This window comes from Excalfactoria chinensis, chromosome 1 (genome assembly GCF_039878825.1).
Source record: "Excalfactoria chinensis isolate bCotChi1 chromosome 1, bCotChi1.hap2, whole genome shotgun sequence".
Lineage (NCBI taxonomy): Eukaryota > Metazoa > Chordata > Aves > Galliformes > Phasianidae > Excalfactoria > Excalfactoria chinensis.
Window position 1 is genome coordinate 65,614,619 of NC_092825.1, and position 26,920 is coordinate 65,641,538.

General features: G+C 41.0%; 1 protein-coding gene across 4 annotated transcripts in view; it reads right to left on the minus strand.

Moving 5' to 3' along the window:
- The window catches only part of SCUBE1 (signal peptide, CUB domain and EGF like domain containing 1), a 200,471-nt gene extending 174,047 nt beyond the window's left edge, over positions 1-26,424 (minus strand). For 3 of the 4 annotated variants that reach the window (XM_072329380.1, XM_072329364.1, XM_072329353.1), the window contains exons 1-2: positions 26,234-26,397; positions 23,755-23,877 (exon numbers count right to left, since the gene is read on the minus strand). In XM_072329380.1, coding sequence (XP_072185481.1) covers positions 23,755-23,877; positions 26,234-26,321 — 211 coding nt within the window. In that variant the 5' untranslated portion in view covers positions 26,322-26,397. Of the gene's footprint in view, positions 1-23,754; positions 23,878-26,233 lie in introns of all 4 variants that reach the window. The other variant, XM_072329372.1, reaches the window with a different exon arrangement.
- Between the last annotated feature and the right edge of the window lie 496 nt (positions 26,425-26,920).

Sequence of the window (26,920 nt, forward strand, 5' to 3'; positions counted from 1 at the left end):
AAAAAAAATAAAATACGCTAGTCTTAGAAGGCATAGGGATATTTAAAATAATGATTTAGTCTGCTAACAACCTACTTGGGCTTACTGTGTTCAAATGAGACAGCAATTCCCAAGGCCAAAGCTGGATGTATAACCATGTTTTCAGTTGCTGTCAAGCAAGACCCTTCTGGAACTTGCTTGGGAAGCCTTGAAAATCCACTGCTTGTTTCAAAAGTTGTTAAATAGACCATTATCAGAGAGTGGGGGGGGAGAAATAAAAAGATCACTTATTGGGAGTAACTGCGCAGGTTCAGTTATTTCTCAGGATGTAAGAAGCTTGGATAGTACAATATATACCCTTCTGGAAAGCAGAGGTGAGACTTATTGTTTCTGGGAAAGAACTATCAGCATCTTTAGGGAATGCAGCAATTCCATGCACTGCTGCTGTTCTTCTTCATCAACAAGTGGTGGTGTAACGTGAAAGGTACATCCAGAATGGCTCTCCTATATAAGGATTCAAGAATATTTTTTAGAGAACCTGGCCAGCTGTCTGACAGATTTCTAGCATTTAATACCACACGGAAGTGCTGTAATTTTCAAACACCGTATTTCATTTACAAGAAGAGAATCTAAAATTGCCTTTTTTTAATGCAACCTACTTCCTTCTAGTCTGGCAGGACCTGCATCCATCTCACAACAACTGAGTCTTCTTTCATCAGTAGCCACAGTGATTTACAAACTTCCAGAAGCAAATCTTCCAGGAGCACAAACAGCTTGGCTAAGAAAAGTTTGAAATAAAACAGGAATTGATCTCTCCACAGTAACTCAGCTTTCTGATTTCAGCAGAAAATAGAAGACACATCACTGTGTAACAACAAATGTCCAAAATACAAACCAGACTGCAAAACTGAGGGAGGAAAATGCTAGTTTCCATTTTGTCTGAACAGTTTCACCTAGATGTAATGAAATTTGCTGTTCACTAGCCATCTTTTCCAAGCACTAACAATCTTTGCTAGAAGGCTGCACTAACTTCATCCTAGAAAAGTATAAAAAACACCTCCAGCAAAGTCCTTTCCCAGTGTTAATGAAACCAGTTACCATTCATTTAGTCCTTCAGTGTCCAAAAATCCTTACAACATGTATAACATAATTTATTTGTCAGCACGGCTACAGATCATTATGGGCAAAGCCACTTAAATCAAAGGAAACATCTCTGTGGAACTGACAAATTTTGGATTGGTGTCACAGCTAAGTTGCTGGAGAAGCCTTAGGGCTATTAGCATGCAAGAGGAAGAATGGCTGAGCACTGAAAGTCAATGAGCCAAATTCAGCCCTCGGTGTTGTTTTCTACAGATTTCTACAGAAAATGGGAAAGCATGCATTCTAACAACCTTTACCTTGACACTTATCAAGGACACAGTTCCCAAAAGTCACCATGCAGCAGTGCTTCAAAATAGGGGTAGGTGTGGGTAAAACATGGGTTCATTTGAAAGTATTTCAAGACGACTAATATAAGGAAGGATCTGGAGTTAATTTAGTAAACACAAATTACAATTGACTTTGAAAGGAACAATTTATGTGCTTGGACATTTTAAAATAAATAGCCAAAGGAAGCTGTCTGCTCACATCAGTTTTTTCTAAATTAGAGAACCATGAACAAAACAGCATACAGGTATATTACAGAGCTGACGGGTACTTCCTAAAGAGTTACGTCCATAAAACAGTTACAAAAACAAATATTAAATTCCTTGTTAGCGTATCTCAACAGATAAATTTGTGTATTTATTCAAAGTCTAAAGAGAAAACATTTCTGTTTTTATCTTCATCTATTCATTTTGCTCCTTTAAGCTAAACACTACCAAAGGGACATTATGGAGATATTAAGTAACATCATATTTAAAGTCTTGCCCCATGAGAGCTTGCAGCCCACCTGTTTTACCTACAGAGGACAAAAAGTTCCACTTGCAGAATTCTGTATAATCAGTCATCTTGCACATTCTACTGTTCTGCAGTTGCATGTGTTGTCTGCTTATCCAGAACTGGTATGCAGCAAAGGACACTGCAAAATGCTGGAACACTTATTTCCATCTGGTAACATTCTGCACTTTTAATGGCTTCCCTCTTGATATGCCTTCAAGAATTTTTACAGATTCATTACTGAGTTTTGGTCACTGTTTCTCTCAGGACTAAATCAGCATCTTCACTTCCACAAATAAGAAGAAGGAAAAGAAAAAAGAAAAATAGGTTCCAGATACTATACGATTAAGAACAGAGTAGAAGGAGAGCAAGAGCTGTTTTTCCTCACTGTGTCGTTTTACGCAACCTTGTTTTCAGATGCTGAGAAAAGAAGTGACTTTGTAGCATCTAAAGGTGACATGCTCAGAGGTGAAATCCCAGCTCCATAGAAGTCAAGGCATTTTTTTCACTGGCTTTATAGAGCTGGGAAAATATGTTTCCTGAGTCTCACAGTAAAGAGATAGCAGAGATGGGATCAGTACTTAATTATCTTGTTCCCACTTCCAAATTCAGAAGCAGCAGCAACATAGCATCAAGAGTGTTACTTTACTTTTAAGGAAACAGGCAGTTATGAAGTATGTGCAAACAGACAAGAATGCAAACGTCAAGTCTGAACCATAATCAGATCAGTATCTTACTTATTTTAATGGTATTTGCGGTCCCCAAACTAAATGATTAAAAAAAACAACAAAACCCAACATGGAAGTATTTGTATACACTCTGATCCTTTGGCATATCCTGTATTTAATATACTTTCAGCAGTTACACACACCCTGGATAACCTGAGCTATTTAAGGCATTTGTATTTCATACATCAAGTTGTACTTTCCTTAATGAGGGAACCACTTCCAAATCTGAGGACCAGAAAGAAAATCTCACACAGGTTAAGGTCTGTTTTGGTTAAGCACAACCCAAACTTGCCAAAAATTCAGCTCTGCCTGGAAAATGTCCAACCAGAGCAGTAGTACTAAAATGATTAGATTCTCAAGGAGTTTATCAATGGCAATTTTCCACATGTTCACAATTACTTGAACTTCCAGTGTTCTGCTCTTAACTTCTGCAGTAGTTGACTCAGGTAGGGGGTTGAATGGGGAAAATGTTGCTAATTCCATTCAAACTGACCTGACCTGCTGATGCTCTGCTTCCCTCTGTTATTTCTGTGACAGCTGAACTGGAATCCTATCCTAAGCCCAAATCTTAAGAAAAAATAATGAAATAACAAGAAACAAGAAAATGTAATTCATACAAATTCTTTCTCCTCCAAACAAAACCTTAACCTTCACCTTAGTGAAATCCATTTCCAAAAACCCCTTACCATGAAAAGCTTCCTAAATCACTTCTGGCCATAAGAGAAAACCAATTAAAATCTATCATTTATTACATCCTGAGATACTGAGATACTTTTTTTTATATTCATAAATGCTAACATCTTTATTCTTCAGATGTTGTGACCTTCAAAACATTATGATCTAATGAATCAAAAAGGAACACACAGTGCAGTTTTTATGGCTTTCAGGTTGTCATGATATTTTCAAGATGCTTGTGCCCAAGAAAACTGTAAAATTTGATAGCCATTAGGTCTACTCTAAGAGCCAAGGTCAAGGGTGAGCAGGATGAAAATGGGGTAAAAGCAGAGTAAGTAGCTTGATGTTTCTCAGCACAGAAAAGAAAGAATAGAACAGGTACAATAGGTTGATTAATATGAAGGGCTTTTTTCCCAGCATAAATCTCTCGAGAGCCCTTCCACTAAAAGTATTGTCCTTCCAATGTTTTTCCCATTAGTGCATTCAGAAAGAAACAAAAAATAAACCCAGTTTTACAACTTTCTTCAAGAATGTCACAAAGAGCTATTTTCCAATATAAAAAACAGCAACAAAATGAAAATGTCATGCCCACTGAATGGAGATGGTTTGGATGCAATCTGTGGCATTGTTGGGTGTTTTTCTGGAAGCCATCTCACCCAGTTCCTGGAAAACATCAAGCACTCCATTGCAGTTTGACTTGCTTCCTTTTATTTGGTGTAGGCTGGGCATAAAATTCATCGTACTTTATATCTTGTTAAAACTCTTGACCAAAAGAGGAGGAAGGAAAATGAAAACAAAACAAAATTAAGCAAGTATATGCCCAGCTGGTTAAACCATACCAAACATACATTTTTTACACTGCAAACAGCCTCAAATTATCTTGCCTAAAACATTTAATAACCACTTGGATGATAGATAAAACATCAGCCCATTTATCACCGGCTGTAGGCTGCAACTGCTGAAATATTTATTTATTTATGTTATTTTTCTCTAATCATAATTGTTATCTATCTCCTTACTTAGAGAGGGCATAGACACCTTCTGCAGATCCTTGTTTTGTTCCATGTCTGATTTCTTTCCTATTTTTACACTGACCAAAGAAATTTATTAGAAGTCACAAAGAGTAAGGAAGGCCTTAAGACAGTCACCTTCCCTCCTTGGGGAGGATTTGGACTGACTGCTTTGGGGAAAAAGCAGACCAGAAGCTTACAGACATGTAGGCCTCTTCTCTGAAGAGGCAAGATCAGGCCCCCAGCGCTATAAGCAGAGCTCCACTGACCCAGCTCACAGTGTTAAATGGAACAAGGCAGTAGACTGTGGAAATGCAAACGTTCTGCAGTAGCTGAATGTTTATAATCTACACGTACATCTGGATGATGAATGTACATCACGTTCTTTATTTATTGATAAGAAATGCAATTCCTGGAGACTCCATTCCTCACATTTTTCACAAATTCACTTTCCCCTTCACAGTTTTTTCTCTTTATTCTGCATCTCCCTCCTTAAAATCCTACCTTGAAGAGTTAGAAGAAAGTTTTTAGTAGCTGGAGATTTTAACACTGAAACTTCACCTTTGGGCATCTGATTTGGTATGCCCATCAAACTGAGAACAGACAAAAGACTTTCCCCTTTGATTCATTCTTCTAAAATGTCTGCAGTTTGGGGCAGGTATTACTACTTCAGGGCACCTGTACTTTACCCATGGAAAGTTATCACTGAAGTATGGAGGACTAAAAATTGTTTTTTTTTTTTTTTTTTTTTTTTTTTTTTTTTAAAGTAACACAAACTGATGCATCTGGTGTAATTTGCTGGCCACATAAACATGTTTTACGGGGGTGTACTTAACACTCCTGGATCAGCAGTGATCAGGATATCAAACAAACATCACGGACTAGTCTTCATTTAGGACTTACTTTGTAGAGTTTTTGACTGCTTAACCAATAAGTTTTCCTACTGCATTAACATTAGCATTTTAAACGCTTTTTGCTAAGAATGACTTTTAGGGGTCTAAAGCCTTTTGACAGCTACAGTTGTCTATGGGGGAATAAAAAATAGTAATTAAGCAGAGTTCTTTCCCTGCAGAGCAAATACACTTTCTATCCATATACCTGAGCATTATCACCATGTGATATTTGTCATCCTAATCAGCACAGATCTGGGACCATTCCAGCCCCATTCACGGTTAATTAAAGCGGTTTTCTAGATAAAACCAAAAACATCATCCTGCACTAGGTATCTTGAACTCCTGATTACAGTTTTCTGTGGTTTGACATTTTTCTTAATTGATATTTAAACAGATTGGTTACAAGTTCTTTGAACTGCAAGTGAGATACCGGAATAAAGATGGATACCTGCAGAGCACATAACATTTTAGAGTCTGTCTTTATTTAGTAGCTGCCATGCCCGACAAGCTCAAGCAGAGAGATTTCCTGTTCACAAGCTGCTATGAATGTGCAACATGACATTTGACAGCATTTTTCCCACCACTTCTAAATCACGGCCATTTCCATCACAATTCCCTCTTTTAATATAATGGCAAATGTTTGCTTCCACATCTAATCCCACAAGTTCTTGGAGATCAAATGGCAGAATACCATCGTGTGCCTTACTGCCACAACTGGTGTGTATACATCCTAACAGTAACAGATTCAGTAAATCACACTAGAATGTTACTCCTAGATCTTCATTTTGAAATATGCATCTAAAAACATTGAGGAAGATGTTTAAAACCATGAAACTAGTTGATTCATACTGACACCTTCCACTTTTTTCCAACCCCTCTGAGCACCTCCCTCATTTGCCTGTTGTTTACATCCAGCATTCCTTTGCATTTCATTTTTAAATTTCTGTCCACAGGCAGAAAGAAACAATCCCAAACCTCAGCTCTGAATTGGATTCTCTTCCTACCAGTCATTGGATGAATATTAACTTATTTCCCAAGGACCTTCATGCCCAAGAACAGAAGGCAGCTATTCCCCCTTGCTTATTTCAGAGTCAGCGGCAGCTCTCATTGCGTAAAATAGAAGACTTATTGATACCATACAGCTCATGCTTCATTTGTTCCTGGCAGATTAACAGCCGGGCTGAGACAGCTAAGGCCACAAGAGGTATGAGACGCTACACAACTAGCGCAGTTTTCAACCTTCTTGGATTTGAGATTACATGTTCCAGCAGAGGTGCCAATCTCTGTATAGCAAAGTTAAGTCTTCTGACAGCAGATCTACAGTTTCACATGATTTATTCCATAGATGCTTTAGTGCTACGAAGATCAACATGATGGTAAAACAGCTACAATAAAGAACCTACTGAAAATAAGAATATGGGTGGTTCATTAAACTCAATGAAACAGAAAACCCTCATATCTTAAGGCTTCAGAATAAATTCACTGAGTAGTGCATAAATCCCTGCAATTTGAGTAACTTACAATATGAATCATTTTTTATTCCACTTTTCTTATAATGGTAATGGGGATTTCCTATTTTCCTTCTCTTTTCTATAGTGTTGTGCATTGAGTATGCTTTTCAAAAACAATTCCAGTTTTCTAGCCCAGATACAACTGGGTTGTCTGTATATAATTTACGCTTTCATAAGAATGGTTGATATTGATATAATATTGATTTGTTTGTTTGTTTTTATGAGTCCCTTGTGGGAGTGGGGATACTCAGTATCTTCAGTAAAAAAATCAAGTAAAATTACTCAAGATGACACTTCAACTAGAACTGACTACTTCATAAAATTATGTATTTGCTTCAAAAGGATCTTCGAAGACTATACTGAACAGAAACAAGATCAAAGATCTACTTTTTTATGAAGACCTGATATTGACTTACAAATTGCTCAAGCCAACAGTCTTGGGTGCACAGACCAAATGCTTTCCACTTCTTTCAGAAGAGTTGCCACTGTTTTATTTTCAAAACAATGTTACATGAGTGTAATTTTTGGATTCAAGCTTTTTATTCCTGAAACCCAGCATCCCATCCTACTGATACATGCTGACAGTTCTAAAACTTTATTCACAGAAGGAATTCATCAGATAAGATGTAGGCTCTCCTTCTGTTCAGAAATAAGATTCTGTGAGCCATAGCTCCACTTATAATCAGAGATAGATATTAATAGAGAAAATCGGAAAACCTGTGGCAAACAGCTATTTTTTTATTATTTTTAACCTATTTATGAGCAACAATCATCTAGACACAGATCTACAGATACTGACCAACAGCACAGAGCCCATCAGCTTTTCCCATCATTGTCCTTTACAGGCTCATCAAAACATTGCCTAGAATCACTGACTAATAGAGAAGTAAGCAAGAGCAGGGGCTCTCTGAAAAGGAGCTAATGGAGCTACACACTTCCCTTTCCCTGGCACGCAGAGGTGAGGGTTAGATGAGGCCAGGGCAGGCTGTACAAACATGTATTTCATAGTGAAGAAAGTCCAGGAAAAGTAGTAAGGAGGAAATTTAAAATTCAACACTGAAAAACACCATTGCTGACTGTGAATCAAATATTTTCAGTCATAAAATGTGCATGCATATGACGTTCAGACATGAAAGAAAGACACAAAGAAAGAAAGGAAGAAAGACACAAAGAAAAAGAAAAAAAGAGAGAAAGAAAGAAAGATCGAGCAAGTAGATGTAGTAACTAGCTGTGCCAAGAAATAAATTATTTTTGTTCAGTTATCCAAATGCTCTGTACCAGAAAGCACCCAGGATTCTCGGCTCTTTTAAGGCTACTAATTGGAAAAAAAAAAAAAAAAAAAAAAAAAGAAAGAAAAAAGAAACTGAAGAAATGGGAATAGTAACATGGATATTCATTGAGAATTGAAGATGGATTTTATTCATAGTCTGGACATTTTGCTTTTATGAATTTATATATTTGCTTGTTACTTTGGGGAGGATGTTAGGCAAAAGAACCAAAAAAGGCCCAAAACTTCTGTGCAGCATACAAATAGGCACTACGAGTTTGACAGAACATGTAATAGAAAGCCAAGGAGCCTAACAGCACTGCTCTCTTCCCCAGAAGTAGAAGGATAAATGAAAGTAAGTTAGTACAAATGTTGGTTAAGTTTGGTAGAGCTATTCCCAATACTCTCATATAGATTATTTATTATAAAATGCCTTTTAGAGTATGGCTCTTTCACTACGCACAGGTAAGAAGGAAACATAGCAATCTCTTGACTAAAGACTTGATAAACAACTCAGTAAGCAGACATTTTGTCTTTAAATTGGACAATACCTCCAATATAAAACTAGATATGAGAAGTCACTTCTTTGTCTAACTCTGTCCAGCCATCTTAAACGCGAAAGATATTGAAAGATAAATACACATTAGCTGTGAGGCATGGATGGGAACTGGAGTAATTTGACCCCACTGTAAAGAGTCCCGATTTCACCTTCCTCTAATGGATATAATTTAACAATCCTTGCATACTCCATCAGCACAGGACATACACTGAGACAGTAGGAGTAATCCTGGAAAATATTTAAAAGGTGTTCTGAAGATCTGATAACTAAGCAAATAAAAATGGAAATCTGGAAAGCCTGTCCATCTCCGTAACCATCACAAATGACTTTTCTTACAACTTCCTTATGGGCACATAAAGGTCTAGCAGGCTAAGTGTAAATTCGAATCTGTAATTTGTATTTAGTTCATGCAAGCAGACAGCTCACAACTTTTGGAACTAAAAACAAAGCAATTTTTAAAACTATTGTCTAGCAGTGCTTGCTGAGATGGATGCTAAAATAAACAGCGAGAGCTTTTGGTTGTAGGGATATTGTTTGTTTTGTTTTTTGGATAGGGGACAGTGGAGGATACAACTGTGCTAGAGAGGTGGCAATGTATTTTAAATTAAAATTTATTTTAAAAGTAGACCAGAAACTGGAAGGCTGAACTTCACGTGGTTGAATGATAACACTACAGCTTAAAAATTCCTTGTCCTGGTCAAGTCCAAAGCACAATTATGTACAGAATGTTTTCCATTAATTTCAGTGGCCATTAAACGTCACAGATGTCAGACTTCTGCACAGATACCATCTGACTTTACACACTCACACTGCAAATGTCCACACCTGTTAGATGAAGACTGTCATTTTCAAAGCATGATTTATTTGGTCTATTTTTCTCTCCATTAATACAAGGCAAACTGCATTCAGGAAACTCCTATTTTTCTTCATCAACTATGTAGGGAAAGCAAGGCTATCAGCTTAAGCATACTGGTATGTACTACTGAGTTCCACACTCAAACAGACAAAATCTGTCATTTGCTTCTTTCAAATACCCTTGAAATGAGATGAAATTCTACTAGGATGCCCAGTGGACAGGCTTTAGTTTTTACAGGAAGACAGCCCTCACAAATGAGTACAATGTAAAGCCCATAATCAACTGCCTGAACACAACCTAAATGTTAAACCAAATGAATTATAGAATATGTTATTAGAGGTCACAGTTAAATTCTTAGCACACCATTTAATTTGAGTGACTGACAAGCATTCACTTGAGGATGGAGGAAGGCATGAAGCTAATATTTAGACTAATTCACACCTTTGTTTTGTCATTTGTGACCCCAGAAAACTTTTTCAACCAAGGGCAGCAACGTGTTTTTAAATAACCACAGAAAAAAGTAAACTCCCCACCAACCAAATAATTTTACAGCTAACAGAAGAAACAAAACCACATGGAGGAGATATTTTTAGTTAAGTGCAATATAAGGACAATAATGGTACCCAGTCTAAGCAATCATTATCAAAAGGCTGCAGCTTTTAAAGATAAGTCATTTCAGCATGGCTTACTGTTTTAAGCTTAATCTGTTTCTGATTATAAAAGAGAGCTTTTAATTAAGATTAGTAAAGCCTAATTCAAGCTATAATTCGATTCCTTTAGTTAGCAAATGTCTATTAAAACTGAGCAATTAAGGTTAAATGGTTGGAAGCATTTAAAGCACTCCCTCCAGCTTGAAATACTATAATAGAAAAGACCAAGTTGGTGACTAATTCAGACCAGAAGACATGTATTTCCATTAGGTTTTATACTTCCTTGTTGATTATAAAGTTTGCTAAAGAATCTATTGGTAAACTAGATTTTCAGTGGAACATAATTTCTTTACACGTTTGTATATTATAAAGAAAAATACAAACCACAAATCCTTTGACTTGATACAGTATAAAGTTTGCTACTGCTATGGCTTTTCTCCCTTGAGTTTGTATAGTTCAGTAATAAAAATACATACTATGCTTCCCAGCAGCGTATTCCCCCCTATTTATAGTTATGTTCATAATCGGCATAAAGGTTTTGAGGATGTATGTTGTGTGGACTTCTCTTTGGTAAAGGCAGAAATATACTGAGGTTTGTATTACACAAACAGCCTTTCAAAGCACTCCTATCAGACCTTTCACAACTTCTTCAAAAACTGAAGCTCCTCATGCTTGGTCACATCATCAAGATCAATTTATTCCAGCAAGTTTGAGCAACATCAGCTTAGCCAAGTGAGCTGATGAGCTCCTGAGCACACGACAAGCACCCACACGCATTTCCCTCACCCAACAGGACACCCATAATGCTCACACCCAAGCAGCAAACCTTTCAGACACTACCTGGGGCCTCCAGGACTCCCCACAGACACAAATATCTTGTTTAATAAAAGAGATAGCATGGTTCAGGCAACGAAAGGCCTTTTTCATTAAACACGAGATGTACAGAATGCACTGTGTGTAGACAGGATCATTTAGGTGGCTTCACTTACAAACCCTAGGATTTCCTGCAATGAATGACAACTTCACTGGAAACATGCTGTTCCTTTCAGAAAGCATCCCCTTCAGACAGACCTCCATCCCTTATGTCTAGGCTCTTCCTAGCTGAGGCAACATATCAGGTAATCTTAGTCAGAACAAAGATTGATGCAGTCATCCCACTGCCAAGCAGGCTATAGAGACTGCCTGCTACCTTCCTTACAGATCACAAAACATTTGTCCTAAAACTTCCTAAAGCTACCACCAGCATCCAATCATACCATCAGTATTAATGGCAATGACTATAAACCTTCCACTTTCAAGCTGTACAGGAATGTGTTCTATTAACTTTCTTCTACTTGGATACAAGCTGACACACAAATGCACAAATTGGGAGCTCCTCAGGATACTTAAATACATTCCTGACATAAAGAGACACAACATTACAAAGTGTTACCTCTGCCTTACCACTGCTTTTCCCTGACCTTTCTAGAATCCTTTCAGCATTATGTTTCATAGCTCCAGTTAACAACAAAGGGTTTCTGAATGAATACAAGGCACACATGGGTATTCTTATGTGCACACACACTCTCTGTTGCACAAAGCCCAGCAAAAGCACTCAGAGATGCGCTTAAGAAATTTTTTTTACATTAACTCAAGTTATGTGGATAAGCTATTGCAGAAAATGGATGCAATTGCTGCTGACATTCAAAACAGATTTGTGTGTATTCCCTTTTCAGGGAACAAAACCCAGTTGGGTTTTGCTTCATGAAACCACATGCGACACAATCAAATGAGTTTATTTTTTATGAAGTTCACACATATCCTTGAAGAGAAAGAATGTTTAAAAGATCTAAAAGAAACAGTGAAATGATGTAAAGTGCTGGAGGCACAAAGAACACAAATAATTTTTATTTAGGTTTAGAAGTAACTATTAACATAAAACTTAAGTGACAACACTTTGGATTTTATCCGTGCCACAAAAAAGCAGTTTTTTTTCTTGTCAGCTGGAATGGTTAATCATATTATAAACAAAAATCTGAGGGAGTTGTTTTCATTGTTTAAGCCCTCGAGAGAACTGTAATAGAAAACTTCTTCCATTCCGAAGCCATAATCTCCCTAGATCTTAAACTACTTGCATGCAGAATAAGCTGCTTCCATCTTCACATAATGAAACAGTTATACCTAATGAAAAAGACAATTCCCAAGCAAACCATTTTGGTCTTCAGGTTTTTATTTCAAGAAAACAGGGTGAGGGTGTCTGTCTGCTCCTGCCACATTCTCTCATTAGCTCTTACAGGTCAAAACAGTTACAGGTCAGAGAAGCTCCAACAGCCCTCATTCCACCCCCAGTTATTCCTTGCACTCTGAATACGACCACATGTTCTAGTCTGAGCAGAGGTGAATTTGCTTTTCAAGGAATTCAAGCCAAGCAAAAGCCACAGGGTGCCACTTAAACAAAGCCTGGCACAACAGGCTCTGTCCTCCCATAGGCAAATAGCTCACATTTAGCCCCCATAGTGAAGCAGCTTTATGGCTTTAGATCAGCCTAAAGCACAGACCAGGCAGTACTGCCTTTGTCCAGTGTGTCTGATTACACTTGGGAAAATCCATTAGCAGTAGGAAGTAGAAGCAATCAGCTCCAAGCACGTGCCTCTGGTTTATGGTGTACCAAGACCATTACTGAGGATCAGGTGAAGTGTACCACTACACAAGCAACAACCAGAATGGTTTAAGAGAAAGCAATTGTGGGAGGCAAGAGGTGTAAAGAAACACTTCGATAATTTTAATCTGCAGACAAGTTGGAATATGTAACAAAAACATGAATTTCTGAATAAACTCAGAATTCGGTACTTCATAGGTAAAATTAGACAACTATCTCCAAATCATGGTTGTTATAGAGTTCTAAGTTTAGCAAACAGGGGAAAAATGCAAGAAGAATAAAAGCATAATTCTACTCAGCAAAATTCACTAACATCTCTAGAGGTATCACATCAGATACCAATTTCCTCCAGCACACATGCTGCCAAAAAACTTAAATGTGTATTAGCCATAATGCCCATTCAGGATAACCCACTTCAGACATGTCTCCTCTGTGACAGGGGAGACTATCGCTTCAACAGCAAGTATTTGGAAGCTCCAGCTTCAAATAATGAAATTAGAATGAGGAAATCTAGTGAAATGTTCTTCTGACAGCAGCAAGAACTTGAATGCACAGCTGTTACGTATTGTCAGCAATTATAGGTACAGAAAACAACTACTTCTACAGTGGTTCCCATTCTTTGGTCCCTGAAGTATACCCTCCACAGGTTGCTCTGAAAATAATGCCTCCTATTTATTTCCATGGATACCATACCAGATACAAAGAGCATAATAACACTGTTTGATAGAGCAAATTCTCAGCTACGAAACACTATTCTTCAACATAATCACCACTGTCAGCTATGCCTTTCTGCCAGTAGTGAACAAGATCTGCATGCCACACTCCTGAAAACCTGTGCTAGCAGAGGTGATCCATTGTCACTGTCACCACTCCTGAAACACATCACACACCATCTCACTGTTTGTTCTCCAGAAACAATCAGAAAGCCTCGGTGAATGTCAGTGGGTGACATTTTTTTCCACTTGGAGGTATTCAGTGACATCTTTGCTTAATGCACACTTCCATGTCAGATGCCATTTTGTCAGACTGCCCCTCTGCTGCCATCTGTCACACAGCAACAAAATGTAATGGAACATTGATGGGAAGGTTCAACTTCTACTGCCATACCACCACCATCTGCCTCTGATGTCATGGGCCAACCTAATAAAATAAGTGGTGCTACCTTTGGAGGTATACCACCCTTGTATATCAGAATCCTCTCCGGAACAATAATAAACACCAAGTCAGTGTTATGCATCGCTTCCATATTTTTTTCAACTAAAATTTTGATGTTTTGTGAGCTTGGTGCCTTATTAAACATAAGACCAGAGTACTTCATGCAAACTAATGCATGGGAACAATGGTATGCTGAGTTCAGCACTTTCCAGCTAAGACAGTAACAGATCATTTGTATAAGAAGATTGATTACAGGAATTAGAACTGGTTATTTCATCCATTTAATATTTCTGATTCTGTCACTGGGGGCTGCACCATAAAAATACATTATCAATAATTACGAAATTGTGGATTTAAATTTGATGTGCTATCTGTTGGGTGGACAGCACCAAAGAACTGCTCACATTTTTAGCACTAGGTTCAGGTCCAAAGCACCTGCAAAACAAAGGTCTAACATTAGCCCATTAATTAATCTAAGGACTTGTTTTTTCCTTTTCTTTTTACACTGAAGGAAAAACTGTGATATTTCACAGCTGCAGAGCACAGGCACTGCACTAAGCAAAACAAGATGGTATCACCAATTTAATAAAGCACTTAAAGGGAATTACTTTAAAGAGAAACATCTACTTAAGATTAAGCACATACTGAACGCTCAAAGCATCTCAACAAAATTACTTGTCAAACTGCAATGTAAATGTAAATGAATCTGATGAGTATCTTAAGAAAGCCTTGAAATTTAATGGGGGAGGGGCTTACAAACTCTATCTTCTGTTTCTTATCTTACAGCTTCATGTCTGTGCCTCAGGAATATTATAGCCTAGATTCTCCTGAAAGCTACATAAAGGTGCATGCAAGGCAAGGATGTGATCTGAGCTTCACCAAGGGCAGACTGTGCCTGAGCAACCTGGTGACCTTCTGTGATGGAGTGACAGCATCAGTAGACAAAGGAAGGGCAACTGATGTCATCTGCCTGGACATGTGCAAGGCCTTTGACATGGTCCCACACCACACCCTTATCTCTAACTTAGAGAAAGATGGATTTGAAGGGTAGACTGTTAAGAGGATATGAAATTGATTGGATGATTGTAGTTAGAGGGTTGTAGTCAACAGATCCACCTCTAGATGCAGGCTGGTGATGAGCTCTCTTGCCTTTTGTTTCAGCCTACATACCACATTTCATTGTCAGTGTAGAATTGCTTATGATGTCATTCTCTAATCCTTTCTCTTCCTTTTTTTTAAAATTTTTTTTATTTTTCCTTTTAACTTTTTATTATTATTATTATTGCTTCAGTGATATTCTTCACAGTTCAGCCCCACATCAACTGACTTCAAAAAAGCACAATCAAGTGAACAGGAACTCCGTAATCCAGTATGTCAGGAAGGCATAGAATTATTCCTTTTCCCAACCAAACGCACATGCAACTTACCTGCCTTATTTTCCTCCATTCTTGGGATACTCAAAGCTAGGTTAAACTTTGCCTGTTGTTATGCCTCCCGTTCTAGTCTAGAATAGGGTTAAAGCTAATGTCATGGATACACAGGCTGTACTCATCATCATCCTCCACAGGTACAGAGACTGTATCCATCACCTGCAATTCCTATTGCCTCTACAGTGCCCTAATGGTATCAGAGAAGACGCTACCTGACTCAACTGCAGAGGAAACAAAAAATCCACATCAGTAGAAAATATCTGAGCAAAGATTAGAGAAGTAGCAGAAAATCATTTGCCCCACTCCTACCATTTGATCAAAGGCTCCCTGACCACCTCCTGCACCTGTGTAAGTTTAGACTCATAAGAAAAAATACGTATTTTGGTACTGAGATACATGCAGACGTACATGCAGACAGTCCCTCTAATCAAACAGAAGTTTACAAATCCATGATTTTGTGAAATGATAGCAAACAGCCAAACAGTTATGTCCTTCCAGTCACCTGCCTGAGAAAAGAGCCTTTGTGGGCGGTAGGAACAGCTGGGATAGGTGAACTCAGCACTAGCAGCATGGGCCAGTAAAGCAGAGAAAATGTAGAAAATGAAGAAAAAGGGAAAACTGAGAGCTGCTGGTAGCTGTTTTGACTTGAAGATGATTTAAGAGAGAGAGAATACTGCAGGGTTCCAGCAAAGCTGGCCCTCTGGGCCCAGAGATTTTGGTATGGGATAAAACTACAAGGTAAGAGGAATACACCACATGTAAAGGTGCAGGTGCAAAAAGAACAAATATAAAGAAAAACAGTGAAATCAAGGAAAGCCAGGCAGTGTGTGACAGATGTTTAAAGAACGAGGACAAAAGACACACCAACTCTTCTATATTGCTATTATATACATTCCATTTATTCATTATTATTTCTGGCAAATAATTTACACCGCGTATCCGTCAGAAAGGAGAAGTTCCTGTTAAATACCAAATCTCTATCACCATCAGAGGCTACCCTGGGTTCTACAGCTCAGCAACCACTGAGACTTATGAAACTTTATAACTATCTTTAGGTTCCCAGAGTACTCAGAGCATCCAGCAGACAGGGAGCTTATCAAGCATTTGGAGAAATGTCCCTGGAAAAAAACAACCAAACAAATCTTTTTCAAAATCAAGAGTTACATGTAACTCTTCTGAAGAATTAGGCCATATTTCTAGCTGTGTGGTATTTGTTTATGCAAAATATAGTGATATTTGTATCCAAGAAGCATTTCTAGGAGAAAAAAAGAAGTAGCAAATGTTCTTTTCCTAACTAAAAATGGAAGATTTCCAAACTGGACCACCGGGGGAGCTGTTCACTAAAGCAGCATTATGGGCTGCCAGAAAAGAGCTCTGAGAGGTAGGACAGGCCAGGGAGTAAAGGGAGAAAACAAGAGTGCATGTGACACATGGAGACGGATGGCATGGTGAGAAGTTAAACGGGTCGTGCCATCACAGCTAAGGGCTTTATTGGGTAAACTGCTAAACTAAATCAGAAAAACAAATCAATCTGAAAGAAAAAAAAGTAATCCAAGGCTCAACCCCGGCCAAAACAAGAGCCCTATTCAAGGAAAAGAGAAAGACTGAAGAAGAAAGGAAGAGTTACCATAAGCTGTTAATTCACTTAGGCTGTAATAAAACTCTGTTTTATTACAGAGTGTTCTCAGGAGTATTTCCTTGCTTGCTACTACACCCCCTAAGAAACTCCATTCCCTGTAGTACTTCAGGAAACTGAAAAGCTGGAAATTAAGTATGAAATGGTACAAGACTGAAAAAAGGACCGAAAAGGAGCACAGATACAGAAGACCTCAGAAATGGATACTGGGAGATGTTTTTTTCAGTCTAAAGTGATACACTCAATTATTGAGAGAAAAAATATTTAGTTACTAGCTCAAATCAAAGAAGTGGGTTTACATTCTACCTCCCCTACTCCTTGACAACATGTAGCTCTCCATTTTAGAAGCTGCTTTCAATGAACTCAGCACAAAGGCTTATGCTGAGTAAAGTTACTCTCTGTGTGAATAAAATAGGGAAAATCTGATGCTGAAATAAACATCACCACAAAACTGGAAGGTGGCTTTGGGCTCACATAGGCTGCAGCAAGTCAACAGGATAAAAAAAGACATCACAGGTTTCTAGAAGAGATTGCATCGAGACAACATATCCATTACAGGAGGATTATGTGAATTAATGCTAATGTTAATGTTAACATTAAGGTATTATAGCTGAAAAACTAGAAAGTACAGAAGATTTGTTACCTAATGTTACCTATGGACATAAAGAATACTGCACAACCTGTTCAAAGGTAGTTAGATTAGTGTGCAAGACTCAATTAGTAAACAGAGATCAGGTCACAAAATGGTTATACAGGCAATGATAATTCACATAAGGATAGAAATCGAGCATGAAACAATATTAAGGAATAACATACACACCATATTCCTGTAGCTTTACAGGACAAGCAAAGGGTGGGGATATACATGCTCAGAAAAACCTTTGTTTTTCCAACATACATGTAGTGGGATATTACTCACTCATGGATATTACTAGTGGATCTGACCAAACCAGCTTCACAGAGCAACTGCTTACAAGCAGTAAGACTATGAACGTAGTGCCAATATTCAATCTGTAATGTGTCAATATTCTCATAGTCATAGAAGATAACCATTTCTTAAGGGAATAAATTCACCTTCTGTTGCAATTAGCATCAATAAATCAGGAAGAAATCACTGAAGCTGCCTCATTCAATAGCATCACCGTTATCCCACTGAGTGATGCAGAGAGAATGCAAGCCTGAGCATGCTGTAGTGCAAGCCTTGAGTCACGTAAATTTTAGAAACCGAAGAACAAGAAACAACAGTTATTTACTTCCCATGGGTTCACTGCTAAACAAGATCCTCTTAAGGAAGAATTGCTGATAGCGCACTGATGGGACATGTGGCACTTAAAAGAAATGGGATCACTGCTCCATTTAGAAGAAGGACATCCAGAGGCCCTGTGCTTACTTATCCCTCCAGACAGGAGGCAGCTTCAGAGCAAGCGACTGCACTGAAAGCTGGCAAAAGAACTCTGAAGTGTTCTGTGCTACTGCCAAGCTGATTCAGATCAGCTCTGTGACAATATTTGGATTCATCTTTGAAGAGCAAGAGAAAAACACAACAGATATTCAAAAGAAGGAAGTACAATTAAAATCCTATGAGTGAGACCAGCTTTTTAAGATAGATAAAATGAATGAAAAAGAGTATTGTTCTTACAATTTTAGTAAGTTAACTCTGGAGAAATAATCATTAGTATTCATGTAAGAGTGATGAAGAAATACGTTTTACATGTTTTTCCAATTGCTAAGATTTATTTAGAATCCCTTACAGATAAATATAACAAATGAGTTATAAGAAGAAATTTGGTCTCACACCCATGGCATTATTGAAGATGATAAGGAGAGTTTATCTATCTTGTTCTTGATACTTTATAAATGGGATTAACTACTCATTTTAAACTTTAGCGTATTGCTGTGAACACCATGAGTAGTTTAAATTCTGGCTGTACATTCAGCATGAAGAGAGAGTTGAGTGTGACAGTCCTAAAAGATCTCAAACATTTACTCACATAAATTTGCTACCCTGAGGTTTTTACTGTCTTACAATTACTAGTTCCAAAGATGATGGCCTTTAGTTATCAATTCTGAGATAACCTTTACAGTACTCCCTGCTCTTCAGTTTGAAACAACAGATTGTGTCAAAGCCAACACCAAATGTCACAGAACATTAATAGAAATAGTAAGACCTAGGTATATAAACACAGGTGTTTTTCCAGGCATTGCATTGAGTATTTCCACCATACACAGACAAATGTTAGGAACTATGGCAGTAATTTCAGTGAGCAATATATCAGCCCTAGATGTGGAGAAGCACTGCTAGATTGCTTAGCTGAATATTCCCCAGAAGACTCCTTCATCCCTTAGATGAACACAGGTGTTCAGAATGGACAATGAATACATGTTACCAAATAGACATATGCAGAACATAACCTACTGTGCTTAAATCCAGTGAGCTCCTATCATCAGACTAAACAAGAGTAACAACAGCTCCCTTTGCCGATTACCATGACCTGTTCATCTGGAATGGACACGTAGAGTAGGGAAGGGACTAAAAGTATATCAAGTGATAACAAACAAACGTGACTAAAACTGTACAGGCATACCCAACTACACACACAGTATGAGGCTGATAGCAAAAATTTCCAACATAAACAGAAAGCTAGAAATCAGCCTCTTGAGGCAGACTCTCACAAGATGTTTTAGCATGGTAGATATCTTGCCCTCAGTGGTAGATATCTTGCCCTCAGTGGTAGATATCTTGCCCTCAGTGCCGATCAGCAACACCATGAATTTCATAATGGAGAAAGGTTATAGCTGAAAGTTTCCATTTGGCGTGTGAACTCTTCTGTGCAGAGTTCAAGAAGATGACAACTGTGTAAATTCAAGTACAATAACTGAAGAATAATTAGACTAATACTATGGAAGACAGCAGAAAAACCATAACAAGAGGAAAGTATTACTCAGTAAGGGAAAGGTCATAACAGAGTTTTGCAACCCAGAAGCAAAAGGGCATGTAAGTATCTTCAGGGAAAAAAAACCACATCTGCCTAACCATTTCCTCTATGTAGAGGGTCCCATCTCTAAGGTATCATCCAAAAGAGAAAGAAACTACAGCTAGAGCAACTCACTGAAATCATCGTCAGTATGCTGAGGGGAGAAAGAAATTAAAATAGAGAACCTGCACAAGGCATTAAATGGATATAAAATGGGCACAGATAAACATCAACTAGAAATCATACAGTTTTCTAACCACAAGTGGCACGAGCATTTGGTAGTGGGAGCAAAAAACTAACCAGGTTTAAGAACTAAACCCTTTCATAAGTTGATCAACAATAGTGCAACTTACAACAGCAAACATGTAACAGTGGCATCAGGGACAGAGGAGGCCCTCTCAAGGCGTAGGATACTCCAGAGTTTCTAATAACCTTCTGGATTTTTCCATTTTTTGGACATTATTCATCATTTTCCAGCTGACAACTTCAGTGAGATACTGACTTGAGTGAAGACCAAAAGTTAAATTAGAGAAGATAAGGCCACTGTGTTGGAGACATTGACTAAAGCCTTAACAAAGAATATGCCCAAAGGTAATAGTTGATCTGACAGTGCCACAGACACTAAATTAGTTTCAGTTTATATGACATAGATTCTGTATGTTGAATAAAAACAAGCAGCTGAAAGTAAATTGTTTTTATAAAAGACTACCTGGCTTGGACACACTATTCTGTCCCATGGAAGTGCCAGCCAGAGAATTTGTGGTCAAAGGATATTGATATATTATATGATAAGGGGAAAGTATTATTGTGGCAACGCTGACCACACAGCTTGATAAAAGCATAGCAGATAGGATGTTAAACAACAACAGCCACAACAACAACAAAAACACCCGCAAACATAACCTGAAAGCTACAAAGGGAAGCAAGAAACTGGACACAGTAGGAATTAGCAACTCTTCTATCAAGACAAACAACTGTATTCTGAAGAAAGAAACTCTTCAGATGGATCAAGCAGAAGAGGCTACCTATCACAACACTCCCCTCCAGAGAGAGAAAATAAGAAAGAAAAAGATAGGGTAGATGTAGAAACTGAAAAGTCATCCCCAGTTATCAGAAATTGGGGAAAAACCCAGTCCAAAGGACATTCTGGAAGAGATGCAAAGCCCAGGAACAAATTCTCTGTTAGAATAATTTAACAGTCGAGAAAATGTTTCATTTCAAGTATAATTGTTGCTACTGATCCCCATGTGTCCTCAAAAGAACGTTACTATCTTGTGTATCCCTTCCTACCCTTCAGGTCAGAGCAGCAAAATACACACATAATACTGCACAAGGAGCTAGGCTTTATATTTCCAGTCATAACAGAGGCACACATTAGCCTTAAGGTCCCATTCTTTAAACCATTTGTCTTGTCTGAATAACAAAAAGTATAAATAAATGCATACGAATACATGAAATACACATTCGTGTTCCAGATGTATTTGATTATGTGCTACACTGCTCTTACAAAGCTTAAAAAACCACCCAAGTCATCTTAGCTCCGGTATTCTATTCTGTTCTCCAAAAACTGATTTTGAATAAAGTAAAATTTAATACTGATCTTTAAGGTAAGTTACCACACACACCTTTCTACATTAATTCTAATATCTCAGTAGATGCTAATAAAACCTCTCCTCCCTTCCCTTCCCCCAGTTTAGATTGAATGTGATCATACAGGGTCATTCCTTAATGCTGATTGCAGCATGCAAGCACACAAACTGTTTTTCTGTTTGTTTAGCATAACCCAGCTATAAGGAACAGCCTGCACTACAGGGGAGTTAGTTGTGCTATAACCAGCGCTCTCTTGATGTAAAGCTGTACAGTAGTTTCCTATAGATGTCAGCAAGAACTTGGTTAAAATGGCACATAATCTTTACAAAAGACATCCTTTTCTCATAGGTGACTAACAAGAAATCTTGCTTAGAAAAGCTTTGTTATGAAGTCCCAGCATCATCAGCTAATGACCCAGCTTTGCTACTGGCATGATGAAAGCTGTTTGATGTATAACAAGCACGGTCACTTCTATCTTAGAAGATAATTTATAATGGCTGATTACTTGTGTAGTCTTGTAATGGAACATTAAATCTCAATCCATACACTGCCAGACTGTTTATTTCTGTCTGTTTGGAGCACTTGACCTTCAGATGCAAAATAAACCCACGCTACATGAACAGCAGACCTGAGGAAGATCTTAGGCCTGCTGCTGGCTTGTACAACTCTTCCTTCATCTCTATGGTTTCAAGGACATAAATCATACAAATATTTGTCTGCCACTGAAGATGCATTACTTCAATAACGTATTTGCAAAAGGTTCTGGAATCAAATTGAAAGGGACTACATAAGTAACCTACAACAAGCTCCTGAAAGGAAGCTGACAAGCTTTCTGCCTGTCCCAAAGTCTGATAGTCATCACTGACTTCAGATACAGAGATGATGTAAAATCTTTAGAACCATTTCTATAAGAAAAGTTGTATATCACACAGAGTAATATCTGATTTAAACACCTTACATTAATTTACCAGATTAATGCTGAACAATTCAATGTCCACATAGAACACATCACAGTCTGTCCCAGCTTTCTGTACTTATTAAGCTTGTCAAATACCAGAAGTCACCAGATACAGCAGTGTGACATCAGCCACAGAAATGGCATGATTCCATACATCATTCTGCAGGGATATATGAATGTTACTACTTACAGAATTCTTCTTTCTTTTTTTAAAATGCACCAAAGCAAATCAGGCATAAATAAATATATACAGTAAGCAAGCAGGAGTAAAATCCAGGTCTACTATTGAACAAAGCTGAACAGCTGAGAGACGAGTAGTTAAAACTTAAGGAAACTCTGGATGTGGAAAACCATTGCAATGAGAAGTATGAGTATACTGCAACCCCCTACAGCTGCGGCCCCAAGTACAATTTTGCTGCATAGATTCTTTCCCTGGAAGAGATGAATAGGGGATGAAAGTGGTGCTGAATGATTATTCTGACTGTTAGCAAGAAGGAAAACCTCCTGGCTTCCAAATGAACAGCACCTCGGAGACACTACAGCACCAAGAGGTGGGCGGTAGGAATGGACCTTTGTCAGTTTAAGCCCAAGAGAAAAAAAAACTACGACAACCAAACAAATGCTCTATGAGGACTCCGAAACAAGCACTTTGGAAGTCCACAAGGAATAAAACGTCATCTCTGAGTTTTGTAGACTTAGGAAAGTCACATCTACATCTTTAATCTGTTTTATAGACCGGCCACATAGGTTCTGAAAAAGATTCAGTCTGCAGCAGAGAGTTGGAAGAATTTATAGAGCTGCTGAGTGTTTACAAGTGGAAAAACATAACCATCTCACATCTTCTATTTGTACGACATTCTGCAGCGATTACCACAGCCTTTCTTTCCACCAGAGGATAATCCCTCTGCTGAGGACCAGAGGAAGCTCATGACATGGCCAATGGTGAAGTTATACAGTAAAATCCCACCATGATGGGCCCAAGGGAACATGGTGTGAGCTCCCTGTGCCTGGGGGGACTGGGGAAGAGCTGCATCACCTCCACTGGCCCAGGCATCACCAAGGAACAGTGCTCCTTATTATTTCTTTATTATTATTATTGTTATTATTATTTTCCTTCCCCCAGATAGGCTGGAGGACACCACCATTTGTGATGGAGGACAATTAGCAAAAGCAGCAGGGGGATGCTTGCCAATAAACACCGAGATTTGAGGTTAAGCAGCTGTAAATCTGCATTAATCGTGCCAGGAATTCAGCTATTTACAAAAGCTTTTAAAGAGCAAACAAATAAGAGAGGGTAGAGATGGGAAGGGAGCCCAGCCGTCCTTACCTTCGCATTGTTTCCCTTCACCCTTATAGCCCGGCTTGCAGATGCATTTGTAGGATTTTGGTGTGTTTTGGCAAATGGCATCAATGTGACAGTCGTCTGTAGCTTCTGCGCACTCATCAACATCTGGAATACAGAATAAAGCCAAGAAGGTCGTGAGACCTGAGACAGGAACACATGCCTTGCAGAAGCTGCTCGCTCGCCTGCCTTCTTAGCGCCATCCTAAAAGTGAGAGCATCTAAACTGACATAATCAAACAAGCCAGTGAGTTACTCTCCCTAAGTTTAAGCACTGGCTTTTTCCCTCCAGCAAATTAGTGGGAGCTCAGCTCCATGTTTCTGTATTAAAACAAAAATCATTCAACTTACTAGAAATTAATGCCTGCTGGATAGGTCTGGCAGGAGAGATCCGCATCATGGTTGGTTGAAACAAGTGAGAGCTTAAATGAGGAGAAGGCAAGCCTATTTGCATCATTTGCATGCTGTAGCAAATATATGTTAATTTAGAAAGATGCATCCCAATTTATTTCAGCTATGCTGATGGGGCAATAAGAGGAATGAAACACCAAAGAGCAAAACTACCTTCATCCTTTCTTATCAAGCAGCGAAATGCAAGTAAATGGCAAACCCTACGTAAGTTAGGTAAGTTAGCGACCTGTACCAGAATCATCTGCCGAGCATCGCCTGGAAGGAAACGGTGCCGGCAGCCGCTGCTGCCTCTGATGCGGCGGGCTCTGAAAGGGGACCAGAGCGCTTTTCTCGCTCTCAGGGGAGGAAGCCTTTACAAACATCTCAGCGGCGGGCATTCGTTTTCTCCCCCGGATTTAAAGAGGAGGGGGAAGGGAGGAGGATGAGAGAGAGGCGAGATTTGGTAGTCGTGGGAATGTTAATGAAGTGAGCATAGGAGACGAGGGAAAAAAAAGAGCTCCGACCTATTCACGGCCGGGCTGTGCTGTTAACATGGGAACATTTACAGCCCTGCTAACCTGCCCTGCCCCCCCGCGGTCCCCGTCCCCCTCGTCTCCCCAGCGAGGGGCCGCCTCGATGGGGGCCCGCCCCGCGCTGCCGGCCCCGCGCCCCTCGCTCCGCTCCGAGCGGCCTCGCCACGGGGAGGCGGGCAGAGGAGCCCGTGCCCGGCAGGGGCACAGCGGCTGAGCACGGCACGGTACGGCCCGTCCTGAGGCGTCGGGGAGCTGGGAGACGGCTGCTGCGCTGGGAGGGGGCACCCAGAGCGAGACACGTGCAGCTGGTTTCGTGCCAACTCGATGAGCAGATCCCCTCAAAAGGTGCGCCAAAGTTAAGCAGTTTTGCTATTAGCTTGAAATCCTAACGCTAATTGTTCGAGGAGCGTTCGCTCAGCCGCTCCCGGCGGTAAGGCGCTTTAGAGCCAGCGGGAGCGGAGGGCTCGGTCAGGGCGCAGATACCGCGGCACTACCGAGAGATGCGGGACGGGCCCCGGCTGCCTGGGGGTAACAGCCCACACCCGGGGGCTGCTCTAGAAAGGAGAGAAGAGTTTCCGCTGCCACAAGCAGCGCTGCGTTTTGTCGAGAAACGCGCGGCTGCTGCACGCCCCTTCCTTCTCTCTTGCCCTCTCGGGCCAGTTCAGAACTCGCTGTGGTTTACATGAGCGCGCTCCGAGCGTGCGAGGCTGCTGCCCGGCCCAGACACAGTCCCAGTCAAGCACAAAAAGGATTTGAAAAGAGAGCGAGCGAGAGAGAGAGATTGAGAGAAAGCGTTGTTTCACGCTTTTGACTCACTCAAGCGTCCCAACTGCCCATCAGAGCGGCCGGGTGACAGCCGCACACCTCGCACTGCAGTCGAACATCCGAAGCGTGCGGGGCTGCGGGGACACAGCGCGGCAGCAGCGGGATGCAGCCGGGAGAGCCACGGAGCCCAAGGGAAGGGCACGGCCCTACGGGACCCCCGCGGCGTCTTTCCGGCACTTCACGAACTTTCACACCGTCTCCGTTCATTTTGCTGCGTTTCAACTCAGTATCACGGGAAAGAGGATTTCTCCGCTCCCCCACCCCGTTACCTGTAAGGCTTCTGCCAGCACAACTTTGGGGACCGCACGCACATCTTTAAGAGATTACCGCCGGCTTACAGCATTCCTAGGCAGATTTTTACCATCAGAGCGAAGGCTTGCTATCATTACTGCTACCGAACAGAAGGAGCGCGGCTGCTCACACATACGGGCTCTCGGGGTTAACGCAGGGAAGCCCCGCGGAGCCCCCCGCAGCCGGCTCTCCCCCGCGCAGTGCCCGGCGCTCAACGCGGATTCATCCCACGGACGCTTCGCTAACTTTGCCCTCACGGTCCCTTTTCCCCGGGAGTCCCCCGGCTCCGGCGAGAGGACGCCTCCGGCAGCGAGGAGCGGCCTCCCCCCGGCACCCCGAAGGGGGGAGAGGCGGGCGGGCGGCCCGGAGCGCTGCGGTGCCCCGGGGACGAGAGCGGGAGACGCCGTACGCGGCGGAGTCTCTTACCTGCGCTCCCGCTGCCCGCCGCCAACCTGCCGGCCCAGGCGAGGGCGAAGAGCAAACAGCAGCGCCGCGCAAAGCAAACAGTGCCCATGGTAATGATGCGGTCCCGGCCCCCGGTGCCTGTCTGCGATAAGGGACGCGCTCGGGGCCGGCCGCGCGGAGCCGCCGGCGCTGACGCCCTGACAGCGCCCCGCTGATTCGCCGCGGCTCCCGCGGCGGGGGCGGGGCCGGCGCCTGGGGCGGGCCGGAGAGGGACGCACCGCCCTCGACCCCGGCTCTGCCCTCGGCCCCGTCGGCGCGGTGGGGAGGGGGAGGTCGGCTGGGCGGCCCCGACAGGTGGGAGCCCGTGGAGGGCCCTCGGGGCCGGCTGAGGGCCGAAACCCGCGGGGGAGCGGGAGTGGTTCCCGCGGGGTTGGAGTTGTTTGGGTGTCGCTGTCACCGTCTCCCCGGAGGAGGGACCCCTCCGCGTTAGACCCAAACGTGAGAAATTCCCCTCCGAGGGGGGCAGCGTGGCCCTGTCGTCTTCCAGACCGATCGCTTTAAAGGGCTGTAGTAGTTGGCGGACCCGCCGCCAGGACCCACTAGTTAGCGGACCATAGGAAACAACGCCCGGCACAGCCCCATTCTGCCCGCTTCCTCCCGGTGCCCGCATGTCCCACTGCAGCATGCCGGCCCGTAAAGCGTCCTAAA